The 24,176-nt window shown below is 46.7% G+C and overlaps 1 protein-coding gene across 2 annotated transcripts in view; it reads right to left on the bottom strand.

The window, feature by feature from the left end:
• The window catches only part of LOC115084962 (centromere protein M-like), a 67,810-nt gene extending 43,922 nt beyond the window's left edge, over positions 1–23,888 (bottom strand). Inside the window, exons 1-2 of one of the 2 annotated variants that reach the window (XM_029590433.1) lie at positions 23,756–23,888; positions 3,111–3,190 (exon numbers count right to left, since the gene is read on the bottom strand). In XM_029590433.1, coding sequence (XP_029446293.1) covers positions 3,111–3,145 — 35 coding nt within the window. In that variant the 5' untranslated portion in view covers positions 3,146–3,190; positions 23,756–23,888. Of the gene's footprint in view, positions 1–3,110; positions 3,191–23,071; positions 23,298–23,755 lie in introns of those variants that run through there. The other variant, XM_029590432.1, reaches the window with a different exon arrangement.
• Positions 23,889–24,176: the final 288 nt, after the last annotated feature.

The following is a 24,176-nucleotide window of genomic DNA, read 5'->3' as shown; positions in this document are numbered from 1 at the left end:
AGACAGCCCAATTCCCTATAAAACAAGCGTCTCTTATAAGGAGTGTTAAGCCCCTTAACATTAAAAGAGGCGATACGCAAGGTTGTCATTTTATCCAATCTAAAATGGCCTCTGCAGTGCTATTTGGGCTGTGAGATCCCATCCCCCTCACCACCACCGTTGACCCCCCTACAGAATTATCAAAGCTGTGAGCCACTCCCGAGGTCAGTAGCGCTACCATGAAGTGTTGAGCTCCTCCCTGCCCCCCCCCATATCCCCCCCTCCCTATCCCCCTCCCCTCCCTCACGTCAGATCTACACGTTCCATCCTGTAGATCCATACTCTCTGTATGTATGGAGGAAGATTATAACTGACTTCGCTCCCCCTTCCCAAATAGCATGTTAATAAGGTAGTGACAAACTTAAAGTCCCCAACTCTGAACACATGCAATGTTACAGAAAACTAGATAACAAGTAAAACAACGAACGCAGGCTTGCTTGGACAATGTGCTCACTCAGCCTGAGGCAGGAAATTCAAACAGATATTCAACTCTATGATCCCTTAACAGGTCAGGTTTTCCCATCCGCGTGCTTAGTAGCGTCGGAGTTCCTCTTCAACCGGCTGTTTCTGGTACTGGCTCTCTGCCATCTGGGGTGTTGTCCTTGTGGGATAGCCTTCCGAGAGGGGCCAGATGTTGGTATCGTAGGGCAGAACCCCTTTTCTTTCAAAAGTGCATTCGCCTCCGCCACCGTTTGCAAGTGTGATGTCTTTCCTTCCCATATGAAAGTCAGCCCAAACGGGTGCAGCCAACGGTATTTTATATTTGCGCCCCGAAGAAATTGTGTTACCTCCCTAAACTCGTAGCGGCTCTGTAATGTTGCTTGGGAGAGGTCTGCATATATAGATATCTCCTGGGCTTCCCACACCCACTTCTGCTGTTTCCGTGCTGCCGCTGCTATTTTCTCCTTCTGTGTGTAGCTGTGAAAGCAAACAATTATGTCCCGTGGCACATTCGCTCTCGGGGGACGCAGCGCTCTATGCGCTCTGTCAATCTTTATTTCCGCCCCCTCCTGCGACGTATCCGAAGGCTCACCGTTTAGTAGATATGTGCAAAAGCGGGTAATCAGAATCTCACAGTTCTCGCTGTTAGGGTTTTCAACAAAGCCCCTGAATCGTAAATTTCCCCGTCTTGCCCTGTTCTCCAAGTCAGCCATTTTAGCACGCATGGCGACATTTTCTCCCTGTAAGTCATTGCAGATATCCTGGAGCTGCTTCGTTGCCTCCACCTGTTCATCCATTTTGCCCTCGTGGTCATCGACCCGCCGTCCCAGGGCGTGCAACTCCTCCTGAAAGTCCTCCATCAGTTCGCGAATCTCTTTCTTGTAGCTTTTTAAGTCCTGCCTAATGCCGCAGAACCAGTCGCGAAATTCTGAGCGCGTCGGCATCTCTTCCGATGCAAGATTAAATTCATCTGCGCCATCTGGGGGTTCAGAAAGCATGTCTGAAGTCGCGCTCCTCGTCGATGCCTCTGCCTCCTCTCCACCCGATTTCTGGTAAGAAAAGCAGCGGAAATCCACGGATTTTCGCTTCGTCGCCATCCTGGATGCCTGCTAGTAAGAATCGCCGTTTGTAAAGCAAAAGTTTGCGAATTGTCACCCGTAAAAAAGCTTTTGGTAGGGAAGATAGCGGGAGCTCAGAAGTTAGGCAGCCATCTCGTCGGCTGACGTCACTTCCTCCTAAATGCACGTTTCTGCATTAGCATACATTTTTCAGTTTAACTCACATTTTACCATTTAGTGCATTTATTTTTACTTGTGTTCTATTTGCATCCCATGGAGACCCCTGTTTAACATGTTTGTAAAGTAATGCTCACATTAAAAATGTACTTACATAGAAACATAGAAATGACGGCAGAAGAAGACCAAATGGCCCATCTAGTCTGCCCAGCAAGCTTCACACATATTTTCTCTCATACTTATCTGTTTCTCTTAGCTCTTGGTTCTATTTCCCTTCCATCCCCACCTTTAATGTAGAGAGCAGTGATGGAGCTGCATCCAAGTGAAATATCTAGCTTGATTAGTTTGGGGTAGTAGCCGCCGCAATAAGCAAGCTGCACCCATGCTTATTTGTTTTACCCAGACTATGTTATTAGCCCTTATTGGTTGTTTTTCTTCTCCCCTGCCGTTGAAGCAGGGAGCTATGCTGGATATGCGTGACGTATAAGTCTTCTCCCATGCCGTTGAAGCAGAGAGCCATGCTGGATGTGCATCGAAAGTGAAGTATCAGGCCCATTTGGTTTGGGGTAGTAACCGCCGTAACAAGCCAGCTACTCCCCGCTTTGTGAGTGCGAACCCTCTTTTCTTCTCCCCTGCCGTTGAATCAGAGAACTATGCTGTATATGCATTGAAAGTGAAGTATCAGGCTTATTTGATTTGGGGTAGTAACCGCCGTAACAAGCCAGCTACTCCCCTCTTTGTGAGTGTGAATCCTTTTTTCCACATTTCCTCTTGCTGTTGAAGCTTAGAGCGATGTTGGAGTCAAGCCTGTGTATGTTTATTTAATAAGGGTATTGACTCCAGGCAGTAGCCATCATTCTGGAGAGTCACCCACTCTTCATTGGCAGCCTCTTGACTTTATGGATCCACAGTGTTTATCCCACGCCCCTTTGAAGTCCTTCACAGTTCTGGTCTTCACCACATCCTCCGGAAGGGCATTCCAGGCATCCACCACCCTCTCCGTGAAGAAATACTTCCTGACATTGGTTCTGAATCTTCCTCCCTGGAGCTTCAAATCGTGACCCCTGGTTCTGCTGATTTTTTTCCTTAGGAAAAGGTTTGTCGTTGTCTTTTGATCATTAACACCTTTCAAGTATCTGAAAGTCTGTATCATACTTGTGTGCCCTTGCAGAAGACCGTGGCGACATCACCCAGCACTACCAATGATCTCTGCAAGATTCATAAGCTTCATGTCCCAAATTTTACATGGAAGCAAGTGTCCAACATTCGGCGTATTGATGAGAAGGTAGGTTGGGGGATTATCACACAAACAACCCCTGAAGACCCTCATGAAATATGAACAAGGAGGATTAAAGATAAGACCATCAAAACACAAAAACATGCACTAAAACTTACATTTTCACATCAAATGTTTTAGATTCCTTCAGCATGGCCTCTGCAAGTTGTTCCTGGTGACACTCCTCTGTTCCCACAAACTGGAAAAGAAAAAAAAATATGCCTCAAGGTAGATCTACTCCTTCCACAACAGCAACTGCTTGACTGTGTAAAGAAAGGTCTTAAACTGCAAAGCAAGTCCCTAGTTTCTCTCAGACATTGAGACTTTTCTGATGTGCTAGGCCAAAAAATTACAATGTACAGAGCTATGAAATGGAACCTGATGGGCAGCAATTTCAGTTTCCAAAAGTCTCAAACTGCTATGCTACAGTACAGGCGAGTATGTCACAACACAGCTAGAGGAGGTACAGAATTTATAGCTCGGGACAGCCAACCATGGAATTTTATAAGTTATGGATGAGGCTGCCGAATCATTTTAGGAAGAAGAATTAGAATGTGGTGGGATAGGAATTCCTTGGGAACAGTTTTAATCAAAACCGGGTTGATGTGATGCCTGTCATGAAACTCGGTATAACAAAAACAATAAATAAAATAAATAAATAAAAAAATCTAAAGAGTCATCTGCCAATTAGACCCACTCCTTGAATTTAGTGGTTCATCAGGCATTATGGACTCCTCCAAAGTTATTTAAATCAAGAATGGTCAATATGAGTCCATGCTGGTTGTGTCACCCCTGATCAGGGATCATCTCACACTTTTCTACTGTAAATATTTTGCCATTTTGAAATATCTGGCAAACAATTGCAGCTATATTGAACCTTAAATGTGATATACTTAGCTGTAATTTTGAAATCCTGCATGTTCTTAAACCAATTATTGTCCAATTATCGAAAATTGAGCAATCTATGTTAAACAATTGCTTAATTATAACTAATTTTAGATGTATATTACTGGTGATATACTGTTTATAGTATATAAATTCTAGTGGGAAATCCTATCATTAAACAAACAGGAAACTTAAGGAGGAGGAATATAAACCCAGTCTCCTGTTCACATCCTTCCCCCTTCCCAAAAGACACTATATAGCACTTCTAATTCCAACTACATCCTCCCCTGGAGTTTAGTGGCTAGTGGTGCTGCACAGTCAAGTGGCTTAGGTCAAGGGGGCGCATGGGAAGTATGCATGTGAGTGGTGAATATGAACGCAAGGATTTACTGTGTCCCTTGCACTCTGTTCAGTGTTCTGTCCCTTCCCCTCCTTTGCATTCCTTATTAACAAGCCCCTATCAGTCCTTGGCAGCTCTTAATCAGTCCCTTCAAGTCTTGCTGGCTACATATTCCCTTCAGCTCTCAGTTCCAATAAATGCACATCCCCCTTGGTTACTAGAGCCTGAACTCTGTCAGCTGTGCCAATGCTAGACAATATTGCAACCCCCTTTGATCGGACCTGGGCTCCCTGCCAGCTGTACAACTTCTACAGCTGGCAGAGTCTGGGCTCTCAGCCAACTGCACCACCGAGTGCCAGCAATTGATCTACAGCCAGAACGGCCAAGGCATTCCGCCAACCATGCTGTTGTGTGTAGCAGACACTGCAGGTGATCTCCAGTTCTGCATCTCTGCTCCCTCAGAGCGAATAGTCTATTCCACTTACATATGCAGTCCTCCAGCATATGTGCACTGACAGATAGTGTCGATACACATCACGCGAACAAACTTGCTTTTATATATAAATAGGATGAGATTGTAGTATCTGAACAATCTAGCACTGTAAGAATCTGTACATCTACACAGGACCATGGTAATAAGCCAAGTTATTCTTATAGCTGCATCTGATGTTAAACATTCATTAATACAGACATTATTATATTTGTATGTTATAGGAAAATTGATTAACAGCTAATTTTCATTCCTGTAACACCACAGATCAGTCTAGACTCCTGGGTTTTGCCTCCCTTCCAGCAGATGGAGACAGTTTTACACACACTGCCATATAACCTAGTGTGCCACTTGCAGTCCCTCAGAACTGACCTGTACGAGGAGAGGCGATACAAGATGGCCGCACATCGAGTGTAGGAGCGGAGTTCTCTCTTACTGCAAGTTTGAAATATACCCGTTTCCTTCAATTTTATGCCTTCGAAAAGGAAAGGGAAGATCAGGGTTTATCCCTCAATCCCCCCACAGACAACTATGCAGCAGGAAATTACCTGCTTTCCTGCCTCATCAGTTCTACATCCAGGAGTTGAGGAGCCCTTGGTGCAGGGGACGGAGAGAGAAGTCCTGGCACCAGAGGAGACCATACTGAGTCCAGATCAGAGAGTAGTTCTGACACGAAGATCAGAGCCACTGTTTCAACCCGACTTGCTGAGTGAGGGGACTTCTTCCGGGTTGCCTGCAGCGAATTCAACTACAAACGCAGCCCTCCAGGCACTAGCATCTTTGATAGCCGCCCCGGGAGTACAGCTCGGCATTGAGCAGCAGAAGTTGGTTTGGGAGAAGGGGCAACTGGGATAAGTCATATTGGAAGCGACTTGCAGCTATTACAAGAGACTATCCCAGAATTTAAGCCCCTAATGATCCCTGAGCGGCCTGAGGTCGTCACAAATGCTGCATTATGGGACCTAATGGTGGGGGTAGCAACCACAGTGAATAATTTGAGCAAGAGTGGAACTTTTAGCTTCACAAAATAATCTAATTTACAAAAGAAAGTTGAAACAATATCCACTAAAGTTTCTACATTGGAAGTGAAGCAATAGGAAAATGAAAAAGTTAAGGTGGCTATGGTTAAAGAAAGAATTTCTGGCCAGAAGAATAGAGACTCTCGAAAACGCCTCTCGTTCTTTAAACATCAGAATTCAAAATTTCCCAAGAATATTAGGAGAAACTCCTTAAGTCTCCCTGAAAAGATTCTTGAGCGAGGTTCTGGGCTTTGAAGAAGAAAATTTACCAACGATAAACAATGTAGAGATTACTTACCTGATAATCTCGTTTTCCTTAGTGTATGCAGATGGACTCAAAACAAGTGGGTATAGTGTGCTTGTGCTAGCAGTTGGAGACGGATCTGACGTCAGCACGGGTACATATACCCCCGCAGGAAGTGCAGCAAGTCAGTAATCTTCCTTGCAAAGCTTTATGGATATATGTGTAACTGACCAGTCGGATTAAATGAACAGGATTACCCTGACCGATTGATAGTAGCTGGAGACCGCCAGTGTTCTCAACCGGAAGGAGTCGACACCCCGGTAGGGTGGAATGCCCTATTATAAGAAAAAACATGGCTACCGTGAGTCGGTGAATCCCCATGTATGCCGGCAGCCGGGCGGATGCTGAGTCCATCTGCATACACTAAGGAAAACGAGATTATCAGGTAAGTAATCTCTACATTTCCTAGCGTGTAGCAGATGGACTCAAAACAAGTGGGATGTACAAAAGCTACTCCCGGACTGGGCGGGAGGCTGCCTGAGGTCCATTCAGGATTGCCCTCGCAAATGCTGTGTCCTCCCTGGCCTGGACGTCCAGACGGTAGAATCTGGAGAAGGTATGGAGGGAGGACCACGTCGCCGCTTTGCATATCTCTGCAGGCGACAGCATCCTAGTTTCTGCCCAAGAGGCCGCTTGCGCTCTGATAGAGTGAGCCTTGACCCATAGAGGTGGTGGTTTTCCCGCTTCTACGTAGGCCGCCTTGATAACTTCTTTGATCCAGCGGGCGATGGTTGCCCGGGAGGCCGCTTCCCCTTGCCTCTTCCCGCTGTGAAGGACGAACAGGTGGTCCGTCTTTCGTACTGCTTCTGACATTTCCAGGTATCTGGACAGCAGCCTGCCGATGTCGAGATGGCGTCGTATTTGACCTTCTTCCGACTTCTTCAAACCTTCCGTGGTAGGCAAGGATATGGTTTGGTTGAGGTGGAAGTGTGAGACTACTTTGGGTAAGAAGGAAGGAACCGTGCGAAGATGGATAGCCTCTGGAGTGATTCTGAGAAACGGATCACGGCAGGACAGTGCTTGTAGCTCTGAGATGCAGCGTGCTGAGCATACAGCCAGCAGGAACACCATCTTCAAGGTTAACAAACGGAGGGACAGGCCTCGAAGTGGTCTGAAAGCATGTCCTGCTAGAAATTCCAAAACTAGGTTGAGGTTCCACAGGGGTACTGGCCACTTCAGTGGCAGGCGAATGTGTTTGACTCCTTTCAGGAAACGTGAAACGTCTGGGTGTGTGGCGATGCTGTTGCCGTCACTCCGGGGACCGTAGCAGGATAGCGCTGCCACTTGAACCTTGATGGAATTGAGGGACAGACCCTTCTGAAGTCCATTTGCAGGAAATCCAAAATGATAGGGATTTTAGCGGCATGTGGATTGGTGCTATGAGTTTCGCACCGGGCTTCAAATACTCTCCAGATCCTTATATATGTTAGTGATGTGGAGAACTTGTGTGCTCGGAGGAGTGTATCTATTACCGGCCCCGAGTATCCTCTTTTCTTCAGTCTAGCCCTCTCAATGGCCAGACCGTAAGAGAATTGAGCTGGATCCTCGTGGAGGATGGGACCTTGCCGCAGCAGGTCCCTGTGTGGAGGCAGGGGAAATGGAGTCCCTGCCAGTAGTCTTCTCATGTCTGCGTACCAGGGTCTTCTTGGCCAGTCCGGGGCCACTATTTATTTATTTGTGTTTTTTTCTATACCGGCATTCACGGAGTTCGTATCATGTCGGCCTAGAAGAACTAGGCCTCTGTGCCGCTGAATCTTGTGTATAATGGCGCCCAGCAGGGGCCATGGAGGAAAGGCATATAGCAGGATCCCCCCGAGGCCATGGCTGTACCAGGGCATCGATCCCCTGGGATAGCGGATCCCACCTGCGGCTGAAATATCTGGGTACTTGAGCGTTGGACCTGCCGCTAGTAGGTCCATGCCCGGCGTCCCCCACTGATCCACAATCATCTGGAAAGCTGTGGGCGACAGCTGCCATTCCCCTGAATTTAGGCTTTCTCTGCTGAGGAAGTCTGCCGTGGTGCTGCCCTTCCCGGCGATGTGGACGGCGGAGATGTCCTGGAGATTTGCTTCCGCCCAAGTCATCAGGGGGGCTATTTCTAGGGATACCTGTTGGCTTCTGGTTCCGCCCTGTCAATTGATGTATGCCACCATGGTGGCGTTGTCCGACATCACTGACCGCTCTGTTGCGAAGTCTGTGGGCAAATCGCAGGCACGCTAGCCTGACTGCCCGTGCCTCTAGTCTGTTGATGTTCCACCCGACTCTTCTCTGTTCCACCGCCCTTGGGCGGTGAGTTCCTCGCAATGTGCTCCCCCATCCGTTCAGGCTGGCATCTGTAGTGAGCAGGGTCCAGGTTGGGGAGGACATTCGTGACCCCCGGCTCATGTGGCCGGGCTGTAACCACCACCGTAGCTGATTCCGCACTCTGGCTGGTAGAGGTAGGTGTACGGTGTAGTTCTGTGATCGTGGGCTCCACAGAGACAGGAGGGCGCGTTTGTAATGGTCTCATATGAGCCCGCGCCCATGGTATCACCTCCAGAGTGGATGCCATAAGGCCGAGGACTTGTAGGTAATCCCAAGCTGTGGGCCGGGTGGCGCTCAGCAGGGCCTGCAGACGATTCCGGAGCTTTGCTCTCCTCTTGGCGGTCAGACTGACCTTGTCTTCCTGGGTGTCGAATCGGACTCCTAGGTATTCCAGTGACTGAGAAGGCTGCAGAGAAACTCTTGTTCAAGTTTACTACCCATCCTAGGCTTTCCAGAAGAGATATAACTGTTGGTTTGCCTGGTGGCTTCTCCTCCGGTGACTTTACCCTGATCAGCCAATCGTCCAGGTAGGGATGGACGAGATTCCTTCCTTCCTGAGTGACGCCGCCACTACTACTATGACCTTGGTAAAGGTCTGCGGCGCGGTGGCTAACCCGAAGGGTAAAGCTCGGAACTGGAAGTGTTGATTCAGGACCTTGAAGCGTAAATAGCGCTGGTGATCCGATGGATTGGGATATGCAAGTAGGCTTCCGACAGATCTAGGGATGTGAGAAACTCCCCTGGCCTGTACTGCATTCTTGACAGACCGCAGGGTTTCCATGCGAAAGCTGGGGACCCGTAGGTGTCGATTGACTGACTTGAGGTCCAGGACGGGCCTGAAAGTGCCCTCCTTCTTGGGTACTATGAAATAAATGGAATAATGCCCAGAATTTTCCTCCCTGCAGGCAACTGGGATTATGGCTTTTAGGGACAGGAGCCTCCGCAAGGTAACTTCTAGTGCCGCCCTCTTGAGGGGTGAGCAAGGAGATTCCACAAACTTGTCCGGCGGGAGCCGAAGAAAGTCCAGGTAATACCCACTGGTCCGAGGTAATCTCAACCCACCTGCGGTAGAAGAGGGTTAGCCTGCCCCCTATGGCTGCTACCCCCGGATGGGTCGGCTGATTGTCATTGTGGGGTGCGACCGGGACCAGAGTCCGAGCCGGTTCTCCTCTTGTTGTGCTTAGTCTGAAAGGGCTGGTTCCTGGCCTGAGAACGAGGTGCTTGGTAGCGAGCCCTGTAAGGGTTGAAGCGCTGAGAGTTTCTACCTCTGGATGGTCTAGGAAAAGGGCACTGGCTCCTCCTTGGCCTGTCTTCTGGTAGAGGCGCCCCATTTATTGGCCAGTTTCTCGAGGTCGCTGCCGAACAGGAGGGATCCCTTAAAGGGCATTCTCGTGAGACATGTCTTTGAGGAGGAGTCTGCCGACCAATTACGTAGCCAGAGCTGTCTCCTGGCTGCCACTGAGGATGACACTCCCTTGGCTGCCGTACGGACTAGGTCGGAGGCTGTGTCAGTGAGGAACGAGAGAGCAGATTCCATCTCTTCTCCTGGGGTGTTCCTAGCCTGTGATAAACAGGAACGCGTCACCACGGTGCAGCAGGTCGCAATTCGTAGGGACATGGCTGCCACCTCAAAGGCTTGCTTCAGTATGGCGTCCATGCGCCGGTCGTGTGTATCCTTGAGGGCCATCCCCCCTTCCACAGGAATGGTGGTGCGCTTCACAATTGCGCTAACTATGGAGTCTACCTGAGGGCACGCCAGCATCTCCTTAGTTGCCGGGACTAAGGGGTACATGCCAGACAAGGCCCGACCCCCTTTGAATAAGGCCTCCGGCGCATTCTATTCCAGATCGATTAGCTGCTGTGCTGCTTGTAGGAGGGAAAAATGGTGAGCCATTTGGCGCAGGCCCTCTAACAGGGGGTTCATTCTAGGTTCCCCTGGGGTGTCATGGCCCGGGAGAGCCAGTTCCAACAGGCATTGAGAGATCCTCTTTCAGAAAGAAGCGCCTCATGGTCCGATATGGTTCAATCCCCGAGGGAAGTTATCCCTCCTCGAGGGGCTCGTCGTCTTCCTCAGGGCAATCTGAATCCCCATAAGTGGGGGTTCCGGGTGGCAAGTGGCCGTGCCTAGGCCTTGAAGGTCCAGGGGCCGGGTCATCCGGTACGTATGGACCCATTCGGGGAGCAGACTGCATTGTGACAAAGGCATGAATCCCCTTGAATAATTCCACCCAGGAGAGCGAAGCAGGATCTGGCCTTAGGGGCATCAGGTCTCTTGGGTTCCCTGGCAGCTCACCGCTGCCTGCTAGGTCCTGGGTGTTCCCTGAGGAACTGGCAAGTACGCTGGGCTGAGACCGGTCCTGGCCTGGAACTCCCAGGGCCTCTTCACATTGGGCACATAGGGAGTCTGCTTCCTCGCTCTGTGTGGCTCTGAGGTTGCATGCAGAGCAGAGGCTTATGCCTGATTCTGGAGGTGCCAGCTCCGCTGACGCATGGGCTCTCTTACGCTCCATCTCGTCTGTTAACTCGGCTAGAGTCTGTGCTTTGTAATACGCGCGAAAGATGTGCGCCTACCAATATGCGCGTATCCACGTGCGCCCAGCAACAGGCGCCCATGGCACGGTGACGAACCAGGGCAGAAGGCGACAGCGAGCAGGCAGGCAAAATGGCGACCCCCTTGGCGGGTTGCCACGTAGGCAGACTCTGCTACTCCTCGCTTCCTCGGAGACCAACAAGTAAAGATGTATGCCTTACCTTGTCTTTGGCGCTTCCCGGCTGCGACCCGGGCGGTCTCCGGCTGCGGAGGGAGAGGGTGAGTACCGTCACCGCCGCGCTCGAAGAGGTGCACCCGCTGCCTCTAGGCCGCGCCCGAACTTGTCTCGCTCGAGGGCCAAGTCCACGCCGGGACAGAGGCTGCCTCTATGCCGCGCCCGAGCCCTTCTCACTCGGGGGCTAGGTCCCTGCCGCGAACCGGCCACCGGACAGAGGCTCTTACCTCCGAGGGACCACGGAAATCGCCTCGGGAAACTCAACTGGGGGAGGGACCGAATGGTATCACCACAGGAGTGCGGGGCTCATCTTCAGGTAGGTTTCTTCTATGAATTTAGTCGTTAGAATTTGGAAAACACTCAGCGAACGTGAGGTAGCTCCAAAGTGCTTTGGAGACGGAAATTACTGAATTGCTGCACTTCCTGCGGGGGTATATGTACCCGTGCTGACGTCAGATCAGTCTCCAACTGCAGCACGAGCACACTATACCCACTTGTTTTGAGTCCATCTGCTACACGCTAGGAAAATGTTATTTTTTGCCTAGAACTGTTACTACATCATAAGAATTAACGTTCAGGAAAATTTGACTGAAATTTCTGGCCGGTCCACTGACCAGTAGCGCTGGTCGGGGAGGGCCGACCCGATCCGAGGGAGGAGCGCAGGACCGGATAGCACTTCCATGACTACCGCTCGGTCCTTCAAGCCATACTATTCTCAAAGATTGATTATTGTAATGCGCTGCTGCTTGGTCTCCCGGCCTCTTCTACCAAACCTCTTCAAATGCTGCAAAACGCTGCAGCCAGGATACTCACAAACTCTCGCCGTATGGACCACATCACACCGATTCTAAAAATACTTCACTGGCTACCCATCCGCTACAGAATTCTCTTCAAGACACTGACCATCATTCACAAAACCATATTTCAGCAATCCTCTCTCCAACTCACCATACCCCTCAAACCACACTCCTCAGCAAGACCTACCAGATCTGCATACAGAGACTCCCTCCAGGTTCCCCCGAACAAATCCGCTATACACAACGCCATTGAAAAACGAGCGCTATCAACTGCCGGTCCGCATCACTGGAATTCTCTCCCACCAGATCTCCGCCAGGAACATTGTCATATCACATTCAGAAAAAAATTAAGAACATGGCTGTTCGCCCAAGCATATCCTTGAAGAAGCCTTATGGTAATCCACACGGACCAACACCCCACGGTTGCGTCCCCTTTCCGCCGCACAAAGGAACTGTTTTGCTGCTAACTGCGCTCTCATATAACTTGTCTAATCGACTCCACTGTGTAAATTGTATATAATTCTTACCATGTAAGCAATTACTCTCTGCTTACATGCACTGCTCTCCAGTTAGAAATGAATCCCTTTTTTCTAACAGCCTTGTTCCACATTCCCTGTTGTAATGTAACTTTCGCTTTCAGTGTTAACTGGTTTACCCCCTAGTTTATTGTAAACCGGTACGATAAGACCTGGTCTTGAGCATCGGTATATTAAAAGAATTTAAATAAAATAAATAAATAATAAATAAATAAATACTAGAAAGTTCAAACTTAAGAGGTTTTGGACAGAGCAACTCTTCTGGTCTCATTAATATCTCAATTAGATGTTCAAATTATCATGAAAAATTACTTTAGGAAATTTCCAACTTCCTTTTTGAATGAAAATGTAAAACTTTCCAGATCTCTCCTCCTTAACCCAAGAAAGATGTAGAGCTTTTTTAGCTCTATGTCAAGAAACTATTTCCTTAGGCTTTACCTTCATGTTAAAATTTCCATGTAAATGTAGGTTAAAGAGGGGGCAGAGGTATATATATTTTTTACTGTAGAACAATTAAGATCCTTTATTCAAACACACCTACCACTTCATCTCCCATAAATATATAAAAGATGAAATGGGTTACGTGCACATTACTTTGTTAAATATAAATTGCTTAATATGAATATTTTTCTCTAAATTTACGGATCATTTTAAGAGTTGCTATATTGATTTATGGACATATAAATGGAAGTAGTTTATGTATTAATTGCTTTAAAATTTTACAAATGAATATTTACTTGATTTCTGTACTTGCAAAAAACTTATTTTTTGTAATGTGAAAATCTGTTAAAAAAAAAAAAAAAAGAATTGACTGTACCAAAGCCAAGATAGTAGAAACACTAATAACAACCACAAATTAATATCCCTTGAATGAGCAGTGGGAAGTAACTTGTCCACATTAAAAACATGAAGGATTAAACAAAACCTGTGCCATTCTTCAGAATAATTACAATAGATCACGTGGACTCTCCTAAACTTCCTACCTCAACCAGGCAGGACTCTGGACTGATCTGTGGTAATTCAGGAACAAAGGTTAGCAATTAAGAACCAATTTTCCCTTTCCCTGTATATACCCAGATCAGGCCAGACTCCTGGGATGTACCAAAACTTCCCTAACCGGGGTGGGACTGCGAGAGTTCTGCTCAAAGTATGCTCTCCCCAAAGTCCATGGCTTCTGGGGCCTGGAAATCCAAACGATGTCTGGCGAAAGTGTGCAAAGACTTCCAAGTAGCCACCCTGCAAATTTCTTGCGGTGACACTTGTTGACATTCAGCCCAGGATGCCGCCTGGGAATGAGTAGAATGAGCCTTTAAGCCCTGAGGGACCGGACACCTCTGACAGATATACATGGGGCCAATGGCTTCCTTCAACCACCGTGCAATCGTGGCTTTTGACACCTTATGCCCCTTTTTCGCACCACTCCACAGCACAAAAAAGGTGATCAGACAACCGGAAGCTGTTAGTAACTTTAAGATGCGTACATTGTTGAGGTATGACATCCAAAAGCCATAACTCTTTCGCATGAGGTGCTATAGCCTCCAAATTCTGGAAAGCCAGGAATTCCACCAACTGATTTAAGTGAAAAGACAATATCATCTTCAGCAGGAAAGCTGGAACTGTCCACAAGGAAACTCCCAAATCTGAAGTGCTCAAGAAAGGATCTCTCCTTGACAAGGCTTGAAGTTCCAAAATCCTTCTGGAGGAACAAACCACCACCAAAAAACCACCTTCAAAGTGAGATCTTTCATAGTAACCCTTTTAAGAGGCTCAAACAGCGCCACACACGTCTTTCAGGACTAAGTTAAGGCTCCAGGAGGGGACACAGCCTCTGAACTGGAGTGGAGGGTGCAAATGCTTCACCCCTCAGAGAAAAAAACGCACTACATCCAGATGTGCATCCACAACCACCCCGTAGACCTCACCTCAAAGACAACCTAAGACTGCCACCTGAACTTCAAACCTCTTTGCAAGAAGGTAAGAATATGTGCTACAGAAGCTCAGATAGAGTCAATTCCCTGCTCCATGCACCAATCTTCAAAACCTCTCCAGACCCTCACATACACCAAGGAGGTGGAAGACTTTCTAGCCTGTAAGAGTAGCAATACCATCCTCAGAGTAACCTTTCCTCCCAAAAGCCAAGCTGCAAGACAGAAGCAAGTCGCCTGATCTGAAAATATGGGACCTTGGTGCAGAAGCTTTGGCAGATGAGCGAGCCTCAACAGGCTGTCTACCACCAGATTGATCAGATCTGCAAACCAAGGCGTCCAAGGCCACTCCAGAGCCACCAGAATCACATCTCGGGTGAATCTCCACCTGCCGCAAAATCTTGCCCACCAGCAGCCATGCCGGAAACACATACAGCAGAACATCCCACAGCCAAGGAAGAAACAAGGTGTCTACTCACTCTGCTCCATGCTCTCTTGTGACTGAAGTGTGGTGTCTTGGCATTTCTCTGTATTGCCATTAAATCCATGCGGGGCTTGCCCCACCTGCAATAGATGAGCACCATCGCTTCCTTTGACAGCTCCCACTCTCCAGGATCCAGCTATTAACAGCTGAGAAAATCTGCTTGCACATTGCCAGTCCTGGCTATGTGAGAAGCTATCAGTGCCAGATGCTGCTTTGCCCATTGGATTAGTTCCAGAGCTTCCTCAGCCACCGCTCGACTCTTGGTACTACCCTGCCTGTTGATATACACCACCGTCGTTGCATTATTGGACAAGACTGACTGGATGGTCACAACATAGAAATGACGGCAGAAGACGACCAAACAGTCCATCCAGTCTGCCCAGCAAGCTTTCACACTTTTTTTCATACTTTTCTGTTACTCTTGTCCCTTTAAATAATTTTTGGTTTTATTTCCCTTCCACCCCCATCGTAGATAGCAGTGCTGGAGCGACATCTAAGTGAAGTGTCTAGCTAATTGGTTTGGGGTAGTAACCACTAAGCAAGCTACTCCCACGCTTGTTTACCCAGCCTGTGCATCTCAGTCCTTGTTGGTTGTTTGAATACAAATCCTCAAAATGCACTCAGCGCCAACTGTACCGCTCTTGTCTCTAAGCGATAGACCATGACGCTTCCTCTGTCAACCACTGGCCTTGCACCAATTGATTTTGACAGATGGTTCCCCAACCAAGGAGGCTGGCGTCTGTGGTAACCACTGTTCACTGCCAAGTCCACCCTTTGACACAAGTGGTCCCAACCAAGCCACCACGAGACTCTGGATCTGGCTAACTCCATAAGTGGCAGTGGAAGCTGAACGTACAGACAACAGATCCCACCAGGAAAGTAATGCCGCTTGCAGAGATCTCATATGATCAAAACACCCAAGGCATGAGCTCCAACATGGACGCCTTGAAGCTGAGAACCTGTAGGTAATCCCAGACCCAGGGAACCTGGCTCTCCAACCTGCAAACTTGTGACTGCAACTTGACAATACGCTCCTCTGTAAGAAAAACTTTCCCCAAACTTGGTATCGAAGCACACTTCCAGAAATTCCAATACTTGCAACGGGACGGGATGATTCTTGGACCAATGACTTGGACAAAACATGTGCTGACCAGTCCCTCAACCAAAAGAAGTCTCCTGGCCAAGACAATCGACATTGTCTTAGAGGATGTCCTAATGAGGTCATACAGTGCCATAGGTGACCACAGCTTCCAGCCATTCTGCCTGCTTTGTTGGTAACAAGGGTGAGGGCAGCCTGAACACAGACAGGCCCAAAGTGAGCACAGAGTTGGGTTCTATACCTCAAACACGTTCTGAAGGACAGATTTGCCAAACCTACTGTCACGTTGACTATCCCCATCTAGGCAGTAATGTGATGAGAATATGTGGAGAGAACTCCATGTCTCAGCTCTGTAGATCTCCTCCATGGGAACTAATTGCAAGTGGGCCACCGACATTGCCATGGCTCAGAGTGAGCCTTCAGATGGTCCCCAAGATGCAGGCTCACATGGGACTAACAGAAGGAGATGCAGTCTAGCAGCCAACTGGAAAGAGTGCTTGGCAACAGGATTGCCCAACTTATTCCTACCAAAAGAAACAAAATATTGGGTGGACTATCTATGGGCTTCTGTCTGCTCTAGACAGAAGGCTAAGGCTCTTTTGAAGTCCAAACTGTGCAGGGCTTGTTTGCTTTGGTGCGAATGGGGTCTGAGAAAATGTCAGCAGGATGATGGACTGGTTAAAATGGAAGTCCATCCTGGACTGGTTAAAATGGAAGTCCATCCTGTCATGGAGAAACAGTCCATCCTGTCATCCTGTCATGGAGAAACTGGTTAAAATGGAAGTTAAAATGGAAGTCCATCCTGTCATGGAGAAACAGTCCATCCTGTCATCCTGTCATGGAGAAACTTAGTATAAGGTGGATAATTCACTAAGGTTCGAAAATGCTGCCATGGCCTACTGCGCAGCATGCAGGAAAGAAGCCTAACTCCAGGGCCTAGCCCACCAGGGCCACTCAACCCACCAGACTGCCCAGTTCCCCTAAGCCCCATGGGAGCAGGAATGAACGTTGGAATGGCGCACAGAGCATGGAGACTGGATGAAGTCCTGCAAACCCCTCTACATTGTCTCTGCCTTTACTTTTTCTTTTCTTTTTTTAAACTTACTAGAGTGCAGCCTTATCAGCTGAGTACAGAGTGTCTCCAGCTGCGCAGGGAGAGGGCATGTGCCATCACTGCTGCACTTAGCCTCCTGCACCAACTGCATTTAAGCTGTACAATCAGCTAAGTCCACACTGGGAAACCCAGCTACCAGACCAAGGCAATAACCTCGGGAATTCTCAACTAGGGAGGGACCATCTGGTATTACTGCAAGAGAACAGGGCTTTCCATATTCCATTTTAAATTCTCCTTCCAAAATCTGATGGGAGACTGAGCACTCCCACGTCCACTTACAGTCAGGGGCTACGGGAGGGCCGACCCTTCTGATTACCTTAAATCTTATTATGCATGTGATTTTTGCCCAGGCTCTATATTGTTTAATACTGCTCTACTTAGTAATGGTGTGAAATCACCACGTTCTCTATGTTCTCTATGGACCCATGTCTCCATTAGTGATTATTACCTTTTACTTTGTTATGCGGACCTAGTAGAGAACTTCTCTGACGTCTGCTGCTGTCTTCAACTTGGTGGGCGGGGTTCCATCTATGATGAAGGGTGGATCCATCAGCTACTAATTACACCTTAATAAATCCTATCGGGGTCACTGCTTAGTTTAATGGTCTTGCTGTATCTGCCCACCTCCCTTACGTTCCAGTGTTAGCGCGACTGTAGCCCCTGACTGTAAGCGGACGTGGGAGTGCTCAGTCTCCCATCAGGTCCGCATGACAACACGCAAAGCAATGATTCATTTATTAATTGGATTTGTTATAAGGGACTGGCGCGATTAGGACAGATAGAAGATAGCACCTCATTCTATAGAGCTGGGGTATATAGAATGTACACCTCGATGAATGCACGGTCTTTTTTAGAGATATCACCCTAATTAAACACACCGGCGTCAGCCTCGGTTCAGTGACGGGAGGTGTTTGAAAACCCGCGGTAAGTATAAAAGTGCAGTATAGGCACTCGCGCCTTAGACATGGAAGTAAGGCGTCGTCCACGTATAACTGAATAACTACAACAAACGTAAGTGTTAAAGACTAGATAGTGGTAATTAACAAATGAGTAGAGTTACAATAATGATTAAGTAAGAGCTAAACGCTTTGGTTTTTATAGTTGGAGACACCACAAACGCTGTGTACCCGGAGAGGACACAGCAGTTTTCCCTCCCGTAGCCCCTGAAGCAGGCACCTAGTGCCGAAACATGGCCCATGTCGGGCAGGCAGACGCGACCCACTGAGAAGGAACAGAAACGGCAGCCTTGATAAGTATTCAAACATAAGAATTAACTGTTGGGTCGCCTCAGCAAACAGGGAGGTGGGATTTTACGAAAATAGTCAAAGAGAAAAGAAAGAATAAAAATTGGTTCTATACAAGATATCAATAATAAAGAGTAATGGACGGGGCGAATGAAAAGGACAATTAAAAATTGGTTGTCCTTAAACAGAGCCACCGTACAGGAGAGACACCACAATACAAGTTTTCCCTTGTATTGGTGAAGGTTGGAGAATAACTGATGCTAGTAATAGCAGTGGCTATTCCCTAAGTCAACTTGATTAACAGCAGGTAATGGACTTCTCCTCCAAGAACTTATCCAAACCTTTTTTAAACCCAGCTACACTAACTGCACTAACCACATCCTCTGGCAACAAATTCCAGAGTTTAATTGTGCGTTGAGTAAAAAAGAACTTTCTCCGATTAGTCTTAAATGTGCCACATGCTAATTTCATAGAGTGCCCCCTAGTCTTTCTATTATCTGAAAGAGTAAATAACCGATTCACATCTACCCGTTCTAGACCTCTCATGATTTTAAACACCTCTATCATATCCCCCCTCAACCGTCTCTTCTCCAAGCTGAAAAGTCCTAACCTCTATAGTCTTTCCTCATAGGGGAGTGTTCCATTCCCTTTATCATTTTGGTCGCCCTTCTCTGTACCTTCTCTATCGCAACTATATCTGAGATGTGATGACCAGAATTGTACACAGTATTTGAGGTGCTGTCTCACCATGGAGCGATATAGAAACATTTTCCATTTTATTCACCATTCCCTTCCTAATAATTCCTAACATTGCCACAGCACACTGAGCAGATGATTTCAATGTATTATCCACTATGAAGCCTAGATCTCTTTCCTAGGTGGTAGCACCTAATATGGAACCTAACATTGTGTAATTATAGCATGGGTTATTTTTCCCTATATGCATCACCTTGCACTTATCCACATTAAATTTCATCCGACATTTGGATACCCAATTTTCCAGTCTCAGAAGGTCCTCCTGCAATTTATCACAATCCGCTTGTGATTTAACTACTCTGAATAATTTTGTATCTGCAAATTTGATTACCTACTAGTCTTCCTTTCCAGATCATTTATAAATATATTGAAAAGTACAGATCCCTGAGGCACTCCAATGCCCACTCCCTTCCACTGAGAAAATTGTCCATTTAATCCTATTCTGTTTTCTGTCTTTTAACCAGTTTGTAATCCACGAAAGGACATCACCACCTATCCCATGATTTTTTACTTTTTAGAAGCCTCTCATGAGGAACTTTGTCAAATGCCTTCTGAAAATCCAAATATACTACATCTACCAGTTCACCTTTATCTACATGTTTATTAACCCCTTCAAAAAACTGAAGATTTGTGAGGCAGACTTGCCTTGGGTAAAGACATGCTGACTTTGTTCCATTAAAACCATATGTTCTGTGATTTTGATCTTTAGAACACTTTCTACTATTTTTCCTGGCACTGAAGTCAGGCTAACTGGACTGTAGTTTCCTGTATCGCCCCTGAAGCCCTTTTTAAATATTGGGGTTACATTAGCCACTCTACAGTTTTCAGGTGTATACCATCCAGTCCAGGTGATTTACTACTCTTCAGTTCGTCAATCAGGTCCTACCACATCTAGGTTTTTACTGTGATTTGGTTCAGTCAACCTGAATCATTACCCATGAAAACCTTCTCCAGAACAGGTGTCTCCCCCACATCCTCTTCAGTAAACACTAAAGCAAAGAAATTGTTTAATCTTTCTGCAATGGCCTTATCTCCTCTAAGTGCCCCTTTAACCCCTTGATCATCTAACGGTCCAACTGACTCCCTCACAGGCTTTCTGCTTCAGATAAATTTCAAAAAGTTTTTACTGCGAGTTTGCCTCTACGGCCAACTTCTTTTCAAATTCTCTCTTAGCCTGTCTTATCGAGGACTTATATTTCACCTGCCAACGCTTATGCTTTATCCTATTTTCTTCTGTTGAATCCTTCTTTCAATTTTTGAATAAAGATCTTTTGGCTAAAATAGCCTCTTTCACATCACCTTTTAACCATGCCAGTAATCGTGTTGCCTTCCTTCCACCTTACTTAATGTGTGGAACCCATCTGAATTGTGCTAAGATGGGGGTTTTGTTTTGGGTTTTTTTAAAGTCTACAAATCTTGCACGCGTTTTACCTTTGTAGCTGCTCCTTTCAGTTTTCTATTTTTCATTTTATCAAAGTTTAGCATTAAAGTCATGGATTTGCTTTCTATCACCCTTGCAGTCATTAATTCAAATTTGATCACATTATGATCACTTTTGCCAAGCAGCCCCACCGTTACCTCTCTCACGAAATCATGTGCTCCACTTAAAGTTAGATCTAAAATTGTTCTCTCTCTCGTCTGTTCCTGAACCAACTGTTCTATAAAACTGTCATTTATTCCTTCCAGGAACTCTCTCTAGCATGTCACATTTACCCAGTCAATAATGGGGTAATTGAAATCTCCCATTACTGTACTACCAATTTCGTTAGCTTCCCTAATTTCTGTTCGCATTTCACTGTCCATCTCACCATTTTTGCCAGGTGGACGGTAGTATACTCTCACTATACTCTTCCCCAACACACAAGGGATTTCTACCTATAAAGATTTGATTGAGCATTTAGTCTCATGTAGGATCTTTATCCTGTTGGACTCTATGCCATCCCAAATATAAAGCACCACCCCTCCTCCCAGATGCTCCTCTGTCATTGCGATATAATTTATACCCCGGTATAGCACTGTCCCATTGGTTATCCTCCTTCCATCATATCTCTGAGATGCCAATTAAGTCTATGTCATCATTCACTGCTATACATTCAAATTCTCCCATCTTACTTTAGACTTCTGGCATTAGCATACAAACATTTCAAAGTGTGTTTTTTTGTTTGTATTTTCATTCCAGTTTATCCCTATCAAAAAGCAGAATTTAACTCAGGTGAATTTTTAATTACAGGCACTTGGACTACTTTTCTTATTATTGGAACCTCACTGTTGGGATGACCTAATTCTAATGCGTCATTAGTATCCTTTGAATATACCTCCCGCCGAACCATGCGCTGTTGAGCAACTGTCTGCTTTCCTCTTTGTTCTTGTTTAAAAGCTGCTCTATCTCCTTTTTAAAGGTTAGCACCAGCAGCCTCGTTCCACCCTGGTTAAGGTGGAGCCCATCCCTTCGAAAAAGACTCCGCCTTTTCCAAAAGGTTCCCCAGTTCCTTACAAAACTGAATCCCTCTTCCTTGTGCCATCATCTCGTCTACGCATTTAGACTCCGGCGCTCTACATGCCTCTGAGGACCTGCGCGTGGAAGAGGGTGCATTTCAGCTTATGCTACCCTGGAGGTTTTGTATTACAGCTTTCTATCTAACAGCCTAAATTTGGCTTCCAGAACCTCCCTTCCACATTTTCTTATGTTGTTGGTGCCCACATGTACCACAACAGCCGGCTCCTCCCCAGCACTGTCTAAAATCCTATCTAGGTGTCTCTTGAGTATTGCACAATGGCAACTCCTAATGTCCAGCCTCATGGTGCACATGCACTTGGTTCCAGAAAGAGTATGGTCACTGCAATGAGCTAAATGAAGGTGGGAAGAAATGTTTAAAAAAAAAAAGAGGGGGGGGGGGGGGGAGAACACCCATATAGTTGCAAATGAAGGGCTCTTGGTGTCATAGCCCAACAGATGCCAGTTTCAACCACATTGGAAGCCCAGAAGAGCATCTCTAGCTACAAAAGCCATGGAAGAAACCAAATTAACAATTCAAATGCTGCACTGAATACCATAGTCATTGTAAATCTGATGTTAAATACACAGGAATATATAATCTGTTTACTTCACTTTCTTCGTCAATATTCTCTGGGACAGTAGTTCCTAGTCTGGGAGTCCTACCAATTCTCTAGAATAACTTCAACTTCCACCTGTATACAAAACGTCTTCAAAATGACATCCAGTTTCACAGTGATTTGCTTAAGTCCCTCTCACTCATTACTTTCAAAGAACATTTCTAGTGTGGGTATTTCACTAACATCCTTTTCAGAAAAGAAGAATGCAAAAGAATTGAATTTTTTCTGCAATAGCCTTGTCCTCCATCATCTCTCCTAGTGGCACAACTGAATCCTTAACAGGCATCTTGCTTTTGACATACATGAAACGTTTTTACATCTGTGGCAAGCGTCTTCTCAAATTCCTTTCTTAGTGTGTCTTATTAATGTTTTATATTAATTAAATGGATAAATGAGGATCCACCAGACCAAGATACGTGGTCATCCTTATGGAAGGGGAAAATGCAAATGAACAGCTGTAAATAGAAGGCAATCATGATTTGAGGGCATTTCTGGGTATCTGGAGCAATTGCCTAAATTCAGCGAAAAAGAAACTAAAAGTTAGGCTTGTCTTAGACACCTGCAAAATCAAAATTTAAAGCTGGCAGAGCTGTTTCATCTTCCCCCCCAATAGAATTTTTTTTTTTAGGGTGTCACCATCCCTGTCATGAAGGCGGCCCGAAATCTCACCCGCCACCACGGAGACCGCGGCCAACCGCGAGCGACTAAGCCTTACGTCACGAACGCCAAACATCAACCCTAGCGGCCAAGTGACAACTGAGCACGCCGAGGTCTCTCTCCCCCCCCGTTACTATTCCAAAATCAAAGCAACAAAATAAATGCATCCGGCGCACGTGCTGAACGAGGAGCCGAACACTCGCCGTCGATTCCTGGGCACCCTTAACCCATCTCCCAGGGCACGCACCAGCACGGTAGCCGTGTTCAGCATCGGCATCTTGTCGAACGGCTTCAGCACAGACATGGTGACCGCAGCGCGCGTCCGTCCTCGCTTGCTCGCTCGCTTTCAGCCTCACTTCAGCCTTTCTGAACCGTTAAAGCTCCGGAAGGCGGGATAGAAACAACGAAAGGCCTCGCCCACAACCCAACTTCGAACGGACCGCGCCAACCTCTGACATCATACGTAAGCGTAGAAGCAGACGTCCTCACGCTGAGGCGTTAAATAAGCCTGCGTATTTAAATCAGGTAGGCGCGGTCTAATGAAGTCTTATTCCTATTCCCGCCCCCTAGCTCTTCCGGCATGCAGGGCGTGTGTAATTTGAGTCTTTCCCGTTACTCGTTTCGCTCCAAGCTCCAAACCACCTCTTCTTCTTTTGGTCTAGTTACATCCTCCCTTCCCTTGGACAGATCCCACCTCATTCGTCTGCATTTTATACATTTCCCCCTTCTTTTTCTACCCTTTTGTTTTAATTATTCTGAATAATTAATTATTCTGATAATTGCAGATTTGTAAACCGTTATGATGGCTCTACCGAATAGCGGTATATAAAACCCTACAAATAAAGAAATAAATAAATATTATTTTAGGAACAATAAGGTTATCTGAATGTGAATGTGCAGCACTGCTTAGGTAGTCGAGGCTTGGGCTCACTTGACGTCCGTCCGTGTTTCTCGGCTTCTAGGTAGCTGCACCGCTGTGGGAGTGGTGATCTGTTTGGCCGATGTCAGCCGACACGCCTATCCAGCTGCAGGACTGGTCCAAGAATATTCAGTGTTTTAGGTGAACCTTTAATCATGCACTCATCTCTCCTAAAGTACTTCCTGAAACCACTTCCTCTTACCAGCGGAAGTGGTTTTAGTTCTCATCCTTCTTTAGTGACATTGGCTGTGGCACAGCAGCCCTCCTGGCTTCATGCTGGTGGGATTTTGTCACCCCCCCCCCAAAAAAAATGTTGGTGTTCTAGGACAGGGGTGCTCAAACTGGTCCTATGGCCCCTGCAGTCAGTTGGGTATTTGGGATATCCCTAATAATATGCATAAGATTTATTTGCATGCACTACCTCCTGTGTATG

Source organism: Rhinatrema bivittatum, chromosome 2 (assembly GCF_901001135.1).
Source record: "Rhinatrema bivittatum chromosome 2, aRhiBiv1.1, whole genome shotgun sequence".
NCBI classification, from domain to species: Eukaryota; Metazoa; Chordata; class Amphibia; order Gymnophiona; family Rhinatrematidae; genus Rhinatrema; species Rhinatrema bivittatum.
The sequence above is the reverse complement of the archived record's forward strand: the minus strand, read 5'-3'. Positions and strand labels throughout refer to the sequence as shown.